The 20,588-nt window shown below is 40.5% G+C and overlaps 1 protein-coding gene across 2 annotated transcripts in view; it reads left to right on the top strand.

The window, feature by feature from the left end:
* The window catches only part of UST (uronyl 2-sulfotransferase), a 294,362-nt gene extending 286,147 nt beyond the window's left edge, over positions 1-8,215 (top strand). The window contains exons 8-9 of one of the 2 annotated variants that reach the window (XM_072718839.1): positions 5,291-5,570; positions 7,105-8,215. In XM_072718839.1, the coding sequence (XP_072574940.1) occupies positions 5,291-5,570; positions 7,105-7,204 (380 nt within the window). In that variant the 3' untranslated portion in view covers positions 7,205-8,215. Of the gene's footprint in view, positions 1-5,290; positions 5,729-7,104 lie in introns of those variants that run through there. The other variant, XM_025997981.2, reaches the window with a different exon arrangement.
* The last annotated feature ends 12,373 nt before the right edge of the window (positions 8,216-20,588 follow it).

The raw sequence follows: 20,588 nt of genomic DNA, 5'->3' as shown, positions 1-20,588 counted from the left end.
TTACGTTCTACAGCAAATGCCCACCTAACAAGGGCTACTTCACTTCCCAAAGGATGCTAATAATAAGAATAGCTTTTTATTTTTTTATTTTTTATTTATTTTTTTTTTTAAGAATAGCTTTTTAAAGCATGATTGTCTGTGGCTGAAATAAGAACAGCCTCCAAAAAATCCTAACAACTTCCTCTAGAACTGCTATTACGGCAATCTGGAGAGAGGCTGATTCCACAGTTCATGTAGCTTTGTTTTGTTTGGAGGGAAAGTCTGGCATTTTACAAAAATATGGGACACTTAGCAATGGAATGACTTTTCCATAGCACTGATTATTGTACAGCAAGACACATAACCATAGGCCTTTGAAATGTGACTTTAAAAATTCTCTACTAACTATACAAGGCAAACTTCCCTCTAGTCTTTCCAGGTGAAGGTGATAATTTTCTGCAGGCTCATGAAAGCTTCACTGGTTATGGCCCAGTACTTAGTGGAAACCTCAACACAAATGGAGGTCCAGTCTCAGATTCCAGCCCTGTCGCTTACTTACTAGTAGTGTGACCCTGAGTAAGTCATTTAATCTCCCAGATTTTGTACACTGCCCCCCCACCCCAGCATCTGCAAAATTGATGGTCAGAACACCTCATAGGTTTATTGAAAATATTAAATAAAATAACATGCATATGGGCATAATCCAAACCTCTAATAGATGTTCATGTTAGTATTAGTTGGGTCTATACTTTGCTTCTTCTCTCACAAAGCAAAACACTTATTTCTGACCATGACACCATCCTCTGGCAGTATCAATCACCTTCCTTTTAAATTTGGCAGCTCCATGGGAAACAAAAGGAGGTGGGGAGCTGTAATCATTTCCTATGAACTTCTGATTTTGTGTCCACGGTGGTATGAAAACTAAGGGTAGAGGGTTTAGATGACACCACTGGAGAGTAAGAGGGAGGAGGGGAGGGCTAGACCAGCAGCTGAGAGCACTGACACTGAAAGGACAGGCCGAGAAAGAGGTCTGGGTATGGGGAGTTGAAAGGGAGCAATTAGAAGGAAACTAGGACAACTGTAGCACTCATTCAATGTAGCTGTTCCTATAAAAGTACAGCACAACAGATCAGGCTTAGCTAGCTGAGACCATCACCACTCCATGCCAAATCAGCTAATTAATGATATGGATATACCTGGTTCTTTTCACTTGTGCTTGAATGACACGCTGTTACTTTTGACAGACGGTTACCTGCTCTGCCCACCCACCAAATCACCCATCCTCAGCTCTAGAGGAAAGCATGCAGGGAAGAGAGTTTTGCTGCAATGACCTAGGAGTAGCTTTATAGCAAAAGACCCAGTTACCTAATCCTAATCAAAGAAGGAAATGTGTAACTCCATCATGCTATCATTTTTTTTAAATCTTCCAAAATTTCGCTGGCTTGATGTTAATAGCCCTTTACAGCAACTTGACATTTTATCTTCTCCAGTTTATCTTGAAGGCTAGTCTAAGAGGTTACCTGGTTCTAGGATAACAATTCAGGGGACGCTTCTCTTGGGTGGTTTTGTGGTCAGTGACTACACTTGCTGTGTATCATTTTTAGGAAAATTGTGTTTCAACATTAAAGAGCTTTGAGGCCCCGCAATAGAGCAGATCTCCAATCACTTCTTTTCAAAGATGTAGGTTCCACAATGCTTATTTCTTTGGGTCTTCCTCCAAAATGGGGTAGGAGGGCCTTCTATTTAAGTTCCAGGCACTGTTAACCCCTCCCTTTTCATAAAATGTAAATACAAGGCCTTCTGTTTTTGCTGTTGCAGTGTGAATGACTATATAATATACCTGACCAGCACATAAAATAGCTAACTCCACTATTTATCAATCATACCAGAACTAATACTTACTAGAATAAATAAGATATATGAAAGATCGTAGAAGGAAATGCAGTCTTGATTTCTTTTAAGAAATTGCCTAAGATATTCATATATAGGCTTCTGGAAGCCCGTATATGCTCCCTGTCTTTCCGAGCATAAGCTTTAATCAGGTTTTCAGGAGAGTTAAGAGCCTCTGCTCTGGAGTATATTCCCTGATCAAGCCTGAGTTGAGTACCTGGGATGTGCCATTTTTCTCTTTCACCCAGGAAACTCATGGCTGAAAATACTCCAAGGGCGTTATTAAAATGATGCCCATTTTTGTGACAGTTTTTCTTATGAAAATTCATGAAGATATTACTCTGTGCTTTATAACTAGGAATGGATGTGAAGATTGGTGAAAATGAAGTGCAGCTCACAACCTTAAGTTCTCTGTTGTTAGAAAGTTTAAGGCTGCACCCACCTCTTGCACAAGTGCTTAGGACTTCACAATGTGCATTTTATGTTACTTGTTGCTGGGGTTTGAGAGACTAACAAATATCACTCATTTCCCCCTGCCTGGGTTCTTTTTTTTTTCCTGGGTTCTAAACTAATTGAGAGATAGACATTGGAGGCAGAGATCCAAATGTCAACTTTATTACCAGTTTGAGCTCGGTGGGAAGATGCAGCCTATGTGCGAGAAGTGGGCTGATCATATTCCATCCTGACTTTGACAGACTTGCCCACCAAATCACAGGCATGGTTGGAAGCCCTCACCTCCTCTGCAGGAAGGTGTAAAGTCTCAGCAGGCAGACACACTCTTTCCAGAGGGGATGGCATCTCAACCCCTTCCCCAAAATGCAGAGAAACTCCTCTGGCCCTGGTACCTGGCCCACCCCACCTGAAAGAGGGACTTGGGCAAGAAGTAGAAGCAGTACTCTAGGGAGATCCTTCCAAATGGGGTGAAAGCTGTTACCATTAATACCAAACTTCCAACCCTCATTCTCCCTTTGTCCTGTTCCTAACTATTTAGCTAATTGTAGCATATGTATTTTTGAAAAATTCTTTATGTTCTTTTTGGACCAGATTGGACCAAACAGGTTAACTAAAGAGTTTATTTGAAAATCACAAGAATCCTAGTATTTTTTTATGGTATGAAATAACAAAATGCCACACAATTTAGAGTGCTTCAAGAGGAAGGGATTGTAGGAGTCTAGAAATGAGTGAATTATGTTTCTTGTGCCTTTCAGTGTTTAACTTAAAATTCTTGTGCCTCGTCTGCCCTTAATACCAATTTTTTAAACTCTGTGTTTTGAAAACCCAAAGGGATAGACATGTTAACATGTCTCACCTCAGATTAGCTATAGTTAATATATACAGAGAAGATAAATGTTATAGAATGTTCTATCATAAACCTGTTTTAGAAGAAATTATGCCAAATTCTTTAACAAAAATTCTAGAACTCGATGCCCACATGTGGATTGCAAGAGACTCAGTTGGAAAAACAATACCTTTATTTCAATGAGGCCATTTTTCTTCTGAGAATTTCTTCAGAAATTAGGATTGCTATTGGAGGTTTCAGAAGGTATTTCAAAAAGCCTAAAAAATGACATGCCTTTGTCAGGTGATGAATCTGATTTTAGAAGCAGCCATTTGGAACTATGTTTGGTAAATAATATACCTATTCCAATTTTATGACAAAAGTTTTAGTTAAAATATATGATAAAAGAAAATATGGTAAAATTTCATGATCTTGGGTTTGGCAATGATTTCTTTAACATAACACCATCTAAGAAAAAAATAGATAAATTGGTCTTCACTAAAATTAAAAACTTTTGTTCATCAAATATAACTACCAACAGTGAAAAGGCAACATATGATTTGGGAGAAAATATTTGCCAATCATTTATCTGATATATATGCAGAATATTTGGAACATATAAAGAACTCTAACTTCCAAAATGAAAATTTAAACAATCCAATGCCAAAATAGGGAAAGGACTTGACTAGACATTTCTTCAAAGAAGATACACAAATGGCCAACAAGCACATAAAAAGATGCTCTGCATCTTCAGTCATTAGTAGAATAAAAATCAAAACCACAACAGAGTACAAATTCACACTTTTCTGGGATGGCTATAATTTTTTAACATTAAAATAAGAATTATAGAATAATATTTGGGGAAATTGGAACCTTCATACATTGCAGTGGGCATGTAAAGTGGTTCAACCACTGAGGAGAATAGTTTGGCAGTTCCTCAAATATTTAAATAGAATTACCATGAGCCTGCAATTCCACTCCTTATAGATGCCCAAAAGAACTACATCAGGGACCCAAAGAAATACTTATGTACAAAAGTTCACAATAGCCCAAAAGTAGAAACCTCTCATTTCCATCAATGGATAAATGGATAGACAAATTGTGGCATATCCATACAATGGAATACTGTTCATTCAAAAAAAGGAATGAAATACTGATAAATATACAATGTGGATGAACCTTGAAAACATGAAAAACGTATGCTACATGAAAAAAAGCCAGACACAAAAGACATACTACATGGTCCATTTATATGAGGTACCTAAGAAAGCAAATTCATAGAAAGTAGATTAGAGGTTACCTGGGGAGGTTTAGAAGGAGTTTAATGGGTGTGCAGTTTCGTTTCTGTTTGGAGCAATGAAAGAATTCTGGAAATAATGATGATGTTTGCACCACATTATAAATGTAATTAATGCCACTGAAATGTACACTTTAATAGGGTTAAATTTTTATGATACATATATAACATTTTTGTTAGGCATTACATGTAAAATACGTATAACATTATTAGTAGTAGTCATTAATATAAAACTATGCAGATTTTAGTTATAATTTACCACAACTTTAAAAGCATTCAAACTTCACAACAGTTAACATCATATTTTAAGGAATCTAGTAGTTCTTCCTTTATTTTTCTTGAAAAATAAAGATGCCCTGTTGAAATAATGAAGCACAAATTTTATACCAAATTAAACTGTCAATAGTACATATTAATACTTTAAAAGAAAAAAACAAGATGATTAGAAAGTGGTGAGAGCTCTTTCCTATGCATCCTCCTGAAAGTAAAGCCCTTGATGTGTGTAACAGGAAGTAAAAAAGGAAACTGGGTAGATTTTGCTGTTCAAAAGAATGTGTCATTTGTTTATAACTGAATTGTGATCAAATTACATAGTTCACCTCCCATGGAAAGAACGCCGGATCATTTATGTTTAGTCAACTAATGTTGATATTAACTCCTAGAAAATGGTGAAATCTTTCTAAATATTGTTGGGAACCCACTTTTCCCTTCTATTCTTCGGAGCTCTGCAGTTTCTTTCTCTAGGAGCTGCCAGTCTTAGGCATGTAATGCGGGGCGTTGTCCTTATTCCTTTTGAGCAAAAGCATTAGAGACGACTGCTCATGTGCAACCCGGTTCTTTTCCAGAGCATAGGAAACTTGGAAACATGACTGTGACCGTGAAGAAGACTGTCCCCTCCCCTGAGGCCGTGCAGATTCTCTACCAGCGAATGAGATATGAGTATGAATTCTACCACTACGTCAAAGAGCAGTTCCACTTGCTGAAGCGCAAGTTTGGACTCAAGTCCCACGTCAGCAGGCCCCCCCTGAGACCCCAGTTCTTTATTCCAACTCCACTGGAAACTGAGGAGCCGATCGATGACGAGAACCAAGACGATGAGAAGTGGCTAGAAGATATTTATAAGAGGTGATGCCAACACTGTGTTGCCTCCACTGGCTGTGTCTCCCTTTTCCAGAAAGTTCTTTTGTGGGGGTTGGGGGGGGAGAAAAATCATTAAGGAACTAAATTAATGCTCAGCTGCATTAAAAAGAACAAAACATTCCCACATGTTGGGGTCATTGGGAGATGCCCGGTTTTGCGGGTCTTATTTTGTCGAACTGCATTGTGTCTTCCTGGCTCCTTGGGTCCTTCCCAGGTACACTAGATGGCACCATCCCAGGGCATCTCATCATAACATAGCTTTTCCCTCTAGTATAATGAGAGGAGGGGGAGAAATATAGCCCATAGCCCAGTAACTTATCATTTGTAGAATGACTTGTAAAAATATTACCTCAGTGGTAGGTAACATCCAGACATCTATTTTGGTAGAAATACAAAACCACTTCAGAGACCAGGGAATCCACTCTAGAAGGATCTAAGGAGAAGCTAAGACTGTTAAGGACCTCAATAGGGGGGAATGCCCCTGGATGAGTGGTTTCCACCCCCATGGGTAGAATTCTGCCTCTGGTCCGTCTCAGGGGACACTTTCACCGAGGGCAGCATACATCTTTCCGAAAGAGCAAGTCTGCTGGTCCCGTACCCCCAACCCATCCAGAGCCTTGAGTACTTTCGAAGGTCAAGGTGCACGGCAAGCTCCATTGAGACACTCCCTTCCCAAGCACCATTCTGACCGATATCAAAGTAGCATTGCAGGGAAAAGAATGTTTACTGTGTAAGGAAGAGTGTAGGCGAGACAGATCAGCTCTGGAAACACCAGGTCTGGTTGTGTTTTTTGCACCCAGTATGAAACATCTCTCTCCCTGGCATTGCTTTCACTGGAAACACAGGATCCAGTTTAGCTCTGGCATGTGACTCCTGTGGCAGAAGTTCTAAGCCCTCCACAGACAATGCATAATCTAGGCATACCCCCTGCCCAGTCGGGTCCCACGGTAATTAGCATCTTTCACCTTGGATCCCTTGAGAGGCACCTGGTTTGGGTAAAAAGGGGTACTGAGTTCTACTCAGGCAGCAGTGAAACGACAGCCCCATTTCTTATGGAAGCAGCTCTTTCCTGAAAACCCTTACTAAGACATCAAGAAGAGAAGAAGCAAGAGCTTCCGGTAAGAGACTACCTGACCAGCTCAATGAGTAGCTGTCCGCCCCCAGAGTGGTCTGCGCAGCCGTTGTGCAGTTCCGTTGCTCCAAATATCTCTTCTTCCCGTTTCTCTCCCATCATCTGCCACCAATTCATGATCCTGTGAGTCTTCGAATTCTAAAAGGTTTTCATCTTTAATCCCCCAGCCCTGAATATACCTATATTCCTGGGTGGATCACCTACAGCCAACTGAGAAGCAGGGGTGCAGGTGGTGACAGTAGGCAGGATACTTGCAACAGATTTTGTCTCCTTCATGTTTTCTCCCCTCGAGCCAGCCCTTTAAGAGCACTAGAAAAGTGTGAGTTGGGAATACTTAATAGTAAATAAGACTGACTTTACACAAGCTACACATTTTCTACTTTTCAGAAACCAACAAGTCTCTCTAGAGTTTTTTCTTCGTTCACTAAAATTGGATGGTAGCCAAGATATAAAGCAAGTCATTTGGAACCTGTCGAGTGTGCACTAAAGCTACTTTATCATGAGATGTATTAAGAAGGCTCCACCCCACAGGAGTCCAGTGAAGGCTGAGACCACAGAGGCACAAAGTCCAGCATTTGGCCACTGGTGGGCCTCCTTTCTGCCTCAGAGAACTGGGGTAGAGACGTGCTTAAGAAAAATGTTCTTAGAAGAGGAAATATCCTTTGTCCTGTTTAGAGAGACCAGGGCCCTACCATTAGGCATACCTTAAAAAGCAATGCAGAGAACAGCTGTCATATTAAAAACAAAACCAAGAACGACGGCCTGGTACATTGTGAGTCATTTCTATGAAATCGCATATAAAGAATGATAATTCGTTTATGTACTGTGCAAGCTCATTCTCTGAAAATAAAATTGAATCAGCTTAGTTTTCTCTGCTTGTGTCAGAATATCAGGACCATTGGTCATTTTAAAAATGCATCATCCTAGTGTAAGTTCACACGAGCACTTCTACCTGGGTGTTTAAAGGCATTTATTGTCAGCAGTGATCATGACAACATCACAACAAAAGATGCTGACAGATTCACTTGTGGGGCCTTACTGTTATTTTGTCCCAACAAATAGCCTCCAAGTCCTAAAAGTCCAGGCACTTCATCAGTTTATTGGCACACATGACAACATTTCTTTGGCCCCGAGCCCAACGCAGTTTGTACTTCATGAAATATATTGTACATTTTACATAGTTTAATTTAAAAAATACATTTTAAGCTGGTTGATCTTTGACTGCCTTATTTATTATAACCTTTCAGCACATTCCAAGGTTTCAGTTACTCAGGAAAGAGTTAATTAAAATGATTTTATTTTGGTCTGATGGATGTTTTTTAAAAGGAAAATTATTATTATGAACCTTCAGCCTACTTTCCTTGAGTGCCGTAAAAGTGCTTGTAAATTTTTTTTTAAGAAGAAAGAAAAAAAATGGTGTTTGACATGGATGGAAATTCAAAAATATATATGGAACTGAAACATGAGCTTAGCTAAAATAAAAGCAATCTGTGTTTGAGATGAAGTGTTCCTTAACTTATTCATTATCCATTTAAATAAATGAATATAAATAAGTCTAATTTTTTTTCCATTCTGTTGAGAGCCAGAAATAAAAGTACCTGCCGTTCTTCACAGCGCCCTCTGCCTTCCTAAGTGGCCAAACTTTTTCCATCAAGATGTGTTGTTTTTTTTTTTCTTTAGAAAAATGTATGTTTTAAGTCCAAAAACTCTTATAATGGCATGACACCAAAAAGCTGGCTGAAAAAATAAACTAGAGTTAGGCCTTAATTCATCTGGTTGTGTGTATACAATCCCAAGCAGCTGACTTGACCTCCATGTGCACTGATTGGTTTGGTGTCGGGGGGCTTCAGCAGAACCCTCAACCCCCAATGCCCCTCTTAGGTCATAGAGTTGTATTTCTCTGCTGCACATCTTCCCTAACACAGGCAAGGAAGGAGATGCCACACCATGCCTCTTAGCATGTACTCTGATCTCTCTGACAGGTAGAGCCTAAAAGCAGGGTGATTCTCACCTACCAAGCAAGTAGTTTTGGTCCAGAAACCCTCTTCCTGTGAAATTTCACAGCTGCATCAAAAGGGACTTGCAGAGTCAGGGAGGCCCCAGACTTTCTAGCAAGTGGACAACACATGCCAACTACGTGTGGCTGTTTCATAAAAGGAAAGAATCAGAATCTTGGTACTGAATGAAAGAAAACCCCATTTTGGTAATCACATGCTTTAAGTAAGAGTCTGAACCTTGAGTAAGTGGCAAATGGTTACCTCTTTGTCATTTAATTTGTTCTGTAACGTGGTCACGTGACATTTGACTCTAGGTGATCTTTAAAGACAAAAGTACTGAAGAAAACTCAGACCATGCCCCCCCCACCCCCACCCCAGAGCTGCTTGTTTAGTCTGAAGTTCTTCATGAATGTGCTGTTAAAGTTCATCCAGTGGACTATTTGGCTTTAAATGAACTTTGTGGATGATGGTAGTATTTCTCAGAAGGCAGAGCAATGGTCCATAAGCATTCAGAACAATTGTTCTGTGGGTCAAAATGATGAAATTCTCTTCAAGTAAAAGCAAAGAGGATCTATTTTACTAAAATAACTTCACATCTGATAAGAAAATAATTTAAGTCTTTTGAATATCCTACAAAAGAAAAGCCTGTTTTTGGCTAAACCAGTATCGGGAGTCTGTTAAGAACAACACATAAAACTTCCTTCACGGCTCAGAAAAGTCATCATGGTAGAGCTCAGTGTGTTTAGTGCCATAGACTGAGCGGCTTAAACAACAGAAATTTATTTTCTCACACTTCTGGAGGCTAGAAGTTTGAGAGCAAAATGTCGGCAGTGTGGGTTTCTTCCAAGGCCTCTCTTTGGCTTGTACCTGGGCATCTTCTCCCTTTGTCTTCACACAGCCTCACCTGTGTGCCCGAATTCTTCTTTTAATAAGGACACTACTCGTATTGGATTAGTGCCCACCCTAATGACTTCACTGTGACTTGATTACCCCTATGTAGGCCCTATCTCCAAATAAAGCCACATTCTGAAGTGCTGGGTGTTAGGACTTCAACATAGGAATTTTGTGGGGACAAAGTTCTTCTCAGAACACCCAGATAATAACAGAGAAGTTAGAGCAGAGGAGCTCATCTTTGACTAGGAGAGAAATGAGCTAAAATCCCAGACCCCTGGAGCAGTGGGGGCTCGGTGGTCCTCTGGCCAGGTTTTATATGTCAGGAATCGAAGGTCCAGACAAAGACACAAATACATCATTTTTTCCATTGAGGGTTTAATTACCTTTTGAACATTGAACAAATCAAAACTTGAGAATGATGATATAGTCCAAGTCCCTCTACTGACTGAAATCCGGGGTGCAAAGGATAAGGCACATTCAGCCACATCCAGACCACCTGCCACATCATGTGGCTCTCCTGGGTGTGGGGCCTGGGGACCTCCCACAGAGGGAGACCCCGCAATCACCTAGGGTCTCAGACACAGGTGTTGAAATAAACATGTTTCATTTTAGATTTTTCTCCCAAAAGACAGAAATTCTAAGAGTTTCTATAGATTGGGGCCACATTTTGCCCCTCTTAGGTCATAGAGTTGTATTTCTCTTAAAAGCAAAATGATGATTCATATTCTACGTCCTGTAAGGAGTTTCGGAAGGTCCTGCCTCAAAAAATAAAGTCAAATGCAGATCATAAAACTAATGGAAGTCGAGTGCGGACATGCCCCCAGAAAACCAGAGCTAGAGAGTACCCAGGCCCTGAGAGCTCCCAGGCCTCTTCCCTCCCTGACTGCCTTACTTATTCGAGAGAATTCCTTTCTGCGTAGGGCAGGCTTGGCTCCCAGCTCCCCGCGCTGCTGATTCCCGAGGAACACCCGAGCCCACAGATGTTCATGGGTCACAGAATTGTGAACTGACCACTTGTGCACTTTGGATTTCAACTAGTAAACATGGGGATTCCCTTAAAAAAGCGGGGGGAGGGAGGGAGAAAAAAAGGAAGGGAAGAAAAATCACCGTGCAAAGGAAAAATGTGAGCTAAGTTTTTCCTTTGGAATCTTGGCGTGTGAGTTTAGCTATCTTCAATCTGGCTTTCTCCAGACACTGTATGCTTTGAGCAGGCATGGAGCAATCTGCCTTGCACTGTGCTGCCAGAACATTCAGACTTGACCTGTAACACGCCTCCTCTTCCAGTCATGAGCAGAGACAGCCGGGAGGTCGGCCGCGCCAGACACAGCATGCTGGCTGCGTGGTGCAGCTAGAGAAGGGGCTAGAACCTGGAAGCAGAGCTGTTGACTGATTAGGGCACAGGCTGCACACCAGCAAAGTCCCCGAGTTCACCTCCCAGCTGCTCTCTTTCACTGGGCGCTTGAGTAAATCACTTGACCTCTCCATGCCTGAAATCAGCCCAGCTGGAAAATAGGAGGGCCATTGAAAACCAAGGGTTGCTTCTGGGATGAACTTTGTCCCATCCTCCCACCCCCATATGCTAAGACATAATCCATTTGGGGCTGATGAACGTTCATTTTCTTCACAAAACAGTCTGTCCTCAGCAAGAGAGCCTACAACTACACCCAATTCTAGGTCCATTGGTCCCCCAACCCCTCACGTCTGCTCATGTTGCTACCTAACATGCCAATGAGTCCATGGAAAGCAGTACTTCAGAAATCTGAATGGAGCCAATAGGAATAGGCACATTCTAGTGGACATGAGTCAGTATCCTTATCCCATGCCATTATCCAAAACAAACCCCTTTATGGATTTCCAGCTTTCTCTAACACTGCCTTTGGGAAGAGTTTGTGTAGCTCTGCATTATAGGAATCCTCTCTAACTCAGCTTTTAAATACAAGCATCTTCTAACTTCTTTAAAGTACCTGGTGTATCTATGATCCTGTTCATGATAAAGAACCTAATCCATGTCAGTTAGTACAGGTTGTACACAAGAGAAGTTTTACTAAAGGTTGAAAACCCGATAGAATGGGGTACTGTACTTTCTGGAGTCTTTCTCATTCTTAAAATGGCATCACTGCTTTGACATTTGGGGAGAAATCTAGTAATGATTTTGTAGGCTGGTGATGTGTCCAGCATAGTTAATCCTTCTCACTCCATTACAGGACTGTCATTATAGGACTCTAAATCTGTGGCGTTAACTAATTTTCCACAGATCACAAAGTTCTTTACAGCCATCCTATTTGCTGCTTATATCAAATTTACCATCTCCTTTCCTTCTCTGGCATGCTTTCTTATTTTTTTCTCCATATTTGACTGAAGGTTAATGAAATTCTAATCTAGAGCATATTTCCAAAAAGATCATTCACAAACCAAGTGTCTGAGATAGGCATGAAAAAAGAAATCATTGTGTTAAACAATTTGGAAAATGATGTATGGTTCACAGTGCCACACAGTACAGTCGTGTTTTAAGAGCACACTAAAGGTCTGGAAAAATAGTACAGTCTTTAAAAGTTTATCTTGGGGCACCTGATGGCACAGTTGGTTAATTGTCTGACTCTTGGTTTCACCTCAGGTGGTTGGTTGATCTTACTGTCATGAGATCGAGCCCCATGTCGGGCTCCATGCTCAGCATAGAGTCTGCTTGGGAATCTCTCTCCTTCTGGCCCTCCCACTCATGCTCTCTCTCTCTCTCTCTCTGAAAGAAATGAATCTTTTTAAAAAAAATCAGTTTATCATTGCCAAACCCCACATCTCTCAAAACTATTTGTCATGAAATCCTTATTAAGTAAGACCCATTAATAGCTGTGGAACTAGTGTTCTGGAGATTACACTTGAAGAAACATTGCTTTAATGTGTCATTTTTCCCCCTTTGGAAGAGGCGCTTTCCTTCTGCTATGGTTCAGTATTTGGTCTTCCAAGTGGTCCATGTATCCTGCTTGAGGAAAATATTTTTGCAAATGATTAACACTTTGATAAATAGAAGGTGGGGGCAAATAACATTTTTAGTAAAAAAAAAAAAAAAAAAAGCAAGAAATAAAAAAAAGGAATCATCTTTCAGTTTTGCTTATGCACCTTTCTTAGCTATTTAATATTTTATTTAAATTCAATTGCTTATGCACCATAATTATATTCCCCTACTTCACGAGAAAGTAGAAACTCTTCGTAATTTTTAAATACTTTTTAATATTATTTGGATGCCTTGAATCAATTCACGACTTCCATGAAGATTGGTGCTCAAATCAGATTGGATAAAGAACACCTGCCCCACTTGTCTGTGGTTGGTTACGCACTAGGGGAGCAAAGAGTGGCAAAATGGAGATCTCAAGTTGTTCAGGTAAGGTTGGTGGCTAGAGATAAAAAAATGCTCAGCTCCAGAGCTTCAACTCAGCCTTTGCACACTGGGGTACCCATGTTGTTCAGCACACTAGGGGGAGCCGGAGCCATAACAATTTACTCAGGAAATCCCAAAGTCTTTCCAAACCTAATTTCTCTCCCACACCTGCTTACTTTCTTTCGGTGCTTTGCAGGAGAATGGCCCAGAAGGCAATCATCACGGTTAGCGTATTTAAAACACAATGTGCACATAGGGTATTCTCTTTCCCAAGGTGTGGGACCTGCTCTCGTATTGTTGCCATTATTTTTAAATTACTATAGTATGTTTACAATCAGTCTTTATCAGATCATCTTTCCTGAGTGTGTTGTATAATTACAACATGAATGAAGTTCTGATTCGATAATCAAGAGTTGCCTCATGCAGTGGCTTGACGGTCATAATAACCCTCAGGCAATACCACAGGCTGCAGCTGTAAGTATGAGGTGAGTACGATGAAACAGACAAAGATGTAGGAGGAAGGTAAGAATCCCACATTGTGAGGTACCTGGGTGGTTCAGTGGTTGAGTGTCTGCCTTCAGCTCAGGTTGTGATCCTGGGGTCCTGGGATTGAGTCCCGCATCAGGCTCTGTGCAGGGAGCCGGCTTCTCCCTCTACCTCTCTTTGTGTGTATCTCATGAATAAATAAATAAAATCTTAAAAAAAAAAAAAAAAGAATCCCATATTGTCAGCAAGGTAGTCCAAACTAGAAAAAGATTCGGGTAACTCTCCAAATATTTTTAATGTACAAAAATTTATCAGCATGCATAGGGGCTTAAATACGGAGAAGGTAAGAGATCAGGGAAGACTTGAACAGGGGAGAGGTTTCATGTGGAATTTGTCCCCTTCCAGGGAGAGCAGATTTTGTATAAAAAATAGCCTGGCAGATCTGAAGCACAATGACCTGATCTTTCAGCAGATCTACGAGAAAGGTATTGTACCTTGTGTATGTAATAGGAAATAAAGTCTCCATGAAGTTAAATAATGAGCCTGCATTAGCCCATTAAGTGACAAGGCCAGGATGCATATTGGAAAAGGCAAGATATAACTGATCCTGACTGCCAATGACTTTGGAAGAACTGTTATTTCATTCTAAGGACAATGAGGGACCCTCAGTAGTTTAGAAATGACTTTCTATTCTTCAGAATATTAAAGAAACATGAGAAAATCATTTTTTTTTTCTAAATCAGTTAACAGGTGAGCTGACTACTCTCCCTTTGCCCACCCAGAGCTCTCCTTCATTCACCGCCCCTCCTCACAGGCTCTAATTCTGAGACATTGAGCCCTGTGCATTATGTCACCTGGGCTCCCTGCCTGCTACCTCTTAGTTGGCTTTGGCCAATGGGTGGCACTGAGAAGATGGGCAACATCTGAGTGAAATTCTGCCTCTGACTATATAATGGGTGAAGGCCCGAAAGGCAAAACTCTGTAGACCTCCACATGTGTGTGGGGAGTGGACAGGGGTTGGCTAAGAGGTTAGAGAAGCACAGAAGACAGAACTTACAGAGGGCTCCATGACTGGTTTCGACCAACAGCACTCCACACAAGGTGAGTGAATATTTGTTGAGTTGAATAGACCAAAAGGAGCTAAAGGAAAATATAACATTAACTCAGCTATGTCCAGCTTGGACAGAGATGCAAGTGATATAAATGAGCAATGGGTGAGCGAGAGCTGCCCTAGTGGTCAGAGGATTTCAGTTTGAGATGTGTGGATGTGCTGCCTCCCATGAGCTTGCTCATCCCTTCCTGGATTTCATTGTCCTCAGAGGCAGGGTTCCTAATGAGCATTGTATCGATTTCCTCAGCCCTCTGTGTGGCCACAAGCGGCTGAGACTGCATCCTACATTCCCTCCTGTTGACATGAGAGTGCTATTATACAAATCAAACTATATTCTAGATGTGCCATTATATGAAAAAAAGATTGGGAAGATGGCTCTAATTTACCCAAAATACACAGAGTTTTCAGGTTTGATTTTGTTTCTTCTTAAAACAAGTCTTTTCTTTCCAGGTCTTGCAGTTTCTTTGTTTTACACTAATTTTTCTTTGACTTCCAGTTAAGCACATACAGACAGTAAGGTGGCCTGGTTAATTTTTTGAGCAAAGATGATGGATTAGAAACCTGCCTGTCTTAGACTGTTTGAGACCAATATCGGTGGAAAATATGGCAAAACTGATTGGCCTAAAAACAGATCTCTGACCTCAGGCTCATGAGCATCAGCCTCAAACAAAGTTGCCAACCATATATCCCAGGAAATATAGGAATCGTTTGTTACCATTCTCACACTGAAAATGATTAACCTGTACATCTAGAGTCTCCCTTTCACTAAAGTGATTGAACAGTAAAAGGTTTCCATAATTATAAATATTTCTTAGTATTGGCCAGCTAACCTCTGATCAATGTCCAGTCTTTAGTCACCTTCAAAGAGGATTTTATGTGTAATACTTAGCATTGAAATATATATGTTAAAATAGTTTTAAATTAATATTTTAGAATTCACAATTTAAAAATACAAAGTATAGTTTATTTGATTGGATAGTTTAGGAATCAGGTAAACTTTTATTTCAGTTGAACATACTGTGCTGCACTTTTGAGCTCCAGATCATGTGTTAAAGTGCTTTTGAATATGCTGTATCAAATCCATGGATAGACTGCTATTAGATATAGAAACTGAGGCTCAAGGAGGCTGTTAAGTGGCATATTAGCTGGACTAATTCTAGAACCTTCTGATTCCATTTCTATTGCTCTTTTGTCTAAATTATGCCCCCATGGCTAAAGTATGGGAAATAATTTTCATTTTCCTTCATTCACTAGATGTGTTTATCACTTAAGAACTGCAGGGTTCCCTTGTGAGTGGAGGGCAGTGTAACACTTGAACTCTTAGCCTAAGAGTTTAATTAAACAAATAGGAAACAGCTGCTCCACATTTAGGGGCATTTCTGAAGCTCTATTTCCAGACACCAGCCTCTCATGGGGAGATTCAACCAGAAGACGTATATTTTATCTACTTTGATCTTTACTTTGTTCTACCTGCCACTTTTAACACAAATTTTAGTTTCAGGGAAATTGAGAGTAAATGACAGTGAAGTTGGATTATGGATGTAAAATCGGTTGAGAGGAAATATAAAAATGTCCCCTTTTCTGTTCCTTGTAAATTAATGTCCAAGTCATCAGGGCAGGAGGGGGGTGGGGCAGAGCATAGGAGAGAGGAAGGAAAGAGGGAGGGCAGAAGCAAAAGATGCCGGAAATCAGGGTCCCCAGGCTCCCCCCTCCTCCACTAAACTCCCTTCCCAAAAAGACTGCCCTTCATTTCATCCCTGGATTTCCAGGCACCTAATCCACTTGATGGTCAGGTGTGATAGGAGACATTCGTGTTTTCGTTGTAACTTGCACTGGGGCTGTTGTTAGCAAATCCAGGCCTCTAGCTATTTTCCTGACTCTGGCCAGAACACTAACTTGAAGCCCAGAAGCACTCCGAGGGCAGAGGCAAGTCACTGCTGGTTTCCTCTTCTACACAGAGACTCAGACCTAACAAACACCAGAGGATCACAAAGACGATGGCTATTTGCCTTCCCATTTTGCCCTCCTTTCTCTCTCTTTTTAAAATAGCATAAAGAAAAACATACTATTCAAAATTAAATGATTTCACACTATTACCCCACACACGTCTCTCCAATCCAGGGAGTTGACAAGATTTATGTTACAGCGTATGAGTGAACACTAATCATAGACGTATCTGATTTGGGGATAGGGAAAGACCTTAAAGGTAAGCACAATGGAAGAAATAACAAAAAAAAAAGAGTGAGAATTGCTGAGGCTTTAAAAAAAAAGTGTCACAATGTAAAAAGAGGGAGGGGCGTGTGGCTGGCTCAGTTGGTTAAGGGTCTGACTCTTGATCTCAGCTCAGGTCTTGATCTCAGAGTCATAAGGTCAAGCCCCACATTGGGCTCCATGCTGGGAGTGGAGCCTACTTTAAAATAAAGTAAGATAAAATAAGGAAATATTAGTGGCAAAATGGCAGAAATAAGATTGAAATTACTATATATAAAGAACTTACATAAATCAATAAAAGGAGTAAACGTATGCAAAGAACATATTACTTCTCAGAACTTAGCTCTGCAGAAGGCTTAGAAATAAGAGAAAATGTTTATCTTCATTAATAATAGAAGAAATTTGAAGTGAAGCAATGTAATGTTACTGTTGGTACTTTAGTGACAAAGTTAAGTGTGCCAATGCATGGGATGAACAGAGGCCATGATGAAATACTCTGCTGATGGGAATAAAATTGGTACAATTTTTAAAAGTAGTTTAGTAATTCATATCAAAACCCACAATGAAATAAACACTTGAGATTAAAACTAGTTTGAAAGCCCTGCCTGCCTAAAGTGCTAATTTTATAGCTATAGCATTAAATCTCAAATCTAGAATAAAGACATCAGGCATGGAAGATCAGATTACTCAAAGTCTCAATATTGTGATAATGATATCTCTCAGCCTCCAAGAAATGTGAACATATCTTTTACTTGAATTAGAGTATGTAGGTTATAGTATGTTGATTTTTTTTTTAAATCTAGGTCTCATTATCTTATAGTCAGTTTGGATGTGAACTCAAAATTCTTTCCCTCTGGCTTTACCACTCTAACCAGCCTCCAAAGGTGAAATTAGCTCTATCATGACTTGCTTACCACATTATCCAGGGCAGGCCATTTCTAAACTCAGGAGAAACATACATTTGCTCCTAGAAAATACAATTTTCCATAGGCTATATACAGAACTGGACTTGAAGTTGGAGCTTTTAGCTCAAATGACTTATATTTTAATTAAGCAGGTCATTTGAAACTTCATTGTCAAATATTCCTAGAATAATTAAGCTATGACCCAGTATTTCTAACTACTTTCATCACAGTTAAATATTTGTTGAAATGGAATTAGCTAGGTAGAGCACAAACTCATCTGTAAAGTTGATTATTCTTGCACAGTATCTCTACCAATTTGCTGAGAGTTTCTCTTTAGCAGAGCTCAGATATCTTCACGTTGCCAAGTTAATGAAGGGATTGTTTTCTAGCTCGTTGAATTAGAAAATACGTTTATCTTTCATTCACTTGTAAATTTCTTATCCCAAGCATCATATTCATAAATGAGAGAAGTGACCTGTAATTTTTATGGTTATAACCAAGGTTTGAACAATCCCGTTATTGTTTGTCTCTACCTAGAGCCAAGAAGACAAGTTCTACCTCCTAAATGAACAGAAGGATCTAAGGATCTGCACCAATAATCTCCATTTGTCTCTGCGTTTTGAGCTCCCTCTGTCCTGCATCGTGCCAGACACCCAGAATCAGCCACTTTCTGTATCACGAAATATTGTCGATTTCACTTATTTCACAACTTGGGTCAAATTTTATTCTTGAGTACTTATAAATGTACTTTTGTTAATTGTGTGGACTTGCTGGTTTCAGGTGCCAGAAATCCAGCTCTAACTAGTTCAGACAAAAAGAAAATTTGTTGGAAGAATAAAGGTATAAATCAAAGGAAGAATTGAAAAACCAAAATTTAAGAAGGACTAGGGAGAGCTGGACTCGCAGGCAACTGGAACCAGGAACTATGAGGTGTCTCTTTGTCTTTCACTCTCTCTCTCATTGCAGACCAGCAGGAAGTGTGTCCCCGCCCTGCCTCAAAGCTTCTAGACCTCACTCACAGCTTCTGTCACCACAGAGGAACTGGCTGGCTCCTTGCTAGTTACAGTTCAGAAAGATCTTGAGAAAAGACACTGATTGATTCAGCTGAGTCAGGCCCCCACCCTCGCACCAATTGGAAGACCAGGAGGAAGATTCCTGTGGTACAGATCACGAGATCCCAGAGCTGGGTAAATGCTGTGAATGACAGCCACCCAGAAGAATGACCACTACAGTGTCTTTTTAAATTTGTTTTTGAGAGCTCTGCCCAGTATTTCCATAATTGGTCACAATAAACAGCCACTTTTGTGAAAATGAGCTGGTAAAAACATCAATAAACTGGGAAAATACAACAAATTCAAAGAAAAAAAATGAATCACAAATTCACCACCCAAATATAAGTGCTATTTACATCTTAGTGCATGTCTTTCTGGTCTTTTCTATTTTTATGTATACTTTCCTATTTGTAGTATGTCATTGAGATCATGTTAAATGTACAATTCTACATTCTGGTGTTCATTTAAATGTAAAAAGAATACTCTTACTAACATTTTATGCTGGGGCACCTGGGTGGCTCAATTGGCTCAGGTGGTGATGCCGGTAGAGCCCCATGTCGGGCTCTCTGCTCATCGGGGAGCCTGCTTTTCCCTCTCCTTCTGCCCCTCACTCTGCTCATGCTCTCTCTCTCTCTCTCTCTCTCAAATAAATCAGTAAAATCTTTAAAAAAACAATAAGATTTTATACTTATAAATCCCTTTAGGTCAGAGAATCTATGGCACCAGAAGATACATGAACTTCTTGAACTTCTACACAAAATGTTATAGGTATTACCATACTCTGTGTATTTCTCTTGGGAAGGGGTATAGGTTTTTCACTAGATTCTCAAAGTGGTCTGTGACCAAGAAAAGGTTAAGGGCATTCAGGTTTCCAAAGCACTTCCATGTACATTACAATAGACCCATAACTGATACATATTTAATATTTTATTTTTCACCTAGTCTCAAGTGACATATAGGTTCCTGACATGTGGCACACTACAACTTGCAAATTCATGTATTTGAATCAATACGTTCAAGCCAGATCCTTGGTTTGTGGGTGAGCCTTGCTGGTGTCCAACATCTCAGCTCAGCAAAGCTCCCTTCCCCTAAAGTCAGGATTAGTGCTTTTGTGAATACCACAGCTTGTGTGTATGCACTGTGGGGGTTAACAGCTAAAGGGGCCTGACCGGGCACAAGTTGGGGACCAGGGGAGCCAGGGGTGTATGGAGACAAGATTATGAGACAGAAGGTAGATTCTGAGGAACTTGTGTTTTTGGTATTGATGGTGAATTCCAGAGGCAGACATAGCACTGAGTGGCCATTTTAGCCTAAAGCCACTTCACCACCTGAATCACCAGGGCTTCCAGGAACCAAGCTTGGAGCAGTGACTTCTGGGCAAGAGCATGGACAGTTCACAACCAAAGAGAATTTTTTAGAATTATCAAGTTCACCTCTCTCAAGCTAAATAGCCAACTATTATTCAAGGTTCCCCTCCCTGGTGTACCCAACTTTGGTGGATTTAACCCTTTGTATCCCTCTTTGAGTAAGTGCTGGCTGAACTTAAGTGATCTGGGCAGACTTTGCTCTTCACGCTGTGCTGCTAGCGCTCTCCTCTACCTCCCAGAAGTCCTATTTTCTGTTCCTCTGCGCACTTTTATCTTACTCTGTTTTCCAACCCCACTGTGGTGTTTCCCTGGGATACCTTTCACTCTCAAACAAGAACTACAGACGCCGTTGAAACTTGCCCTGCGTCTGGCCTCACCCGTTAGCCCAGGGGACCCCGGGGTTGAGGGCCCTTTGTCATGGCATCTGCCATTTCAAGTGCCTCTGTTCAGTCAAATCCATCCCATGATTTGCCAT

This window comes from Vulpes vulpes, chromosome 1 (genome assembly GCF_048418805.1).
Source record: "Vulpes vulpes isolate BD-2025 chromosome 1, VulVul3, whole genome shotgun sequence".
In the NCBI taxonomy this organism is placed as follows: Eukaryota; Metazoa; Chordata; class Mammalia; order Carnivora; family Canidae; genus Vulpes; species Vulpes vulpes.
This window is presented reverse-complemented; position numbering and strand designations above follow the sequence as displayed.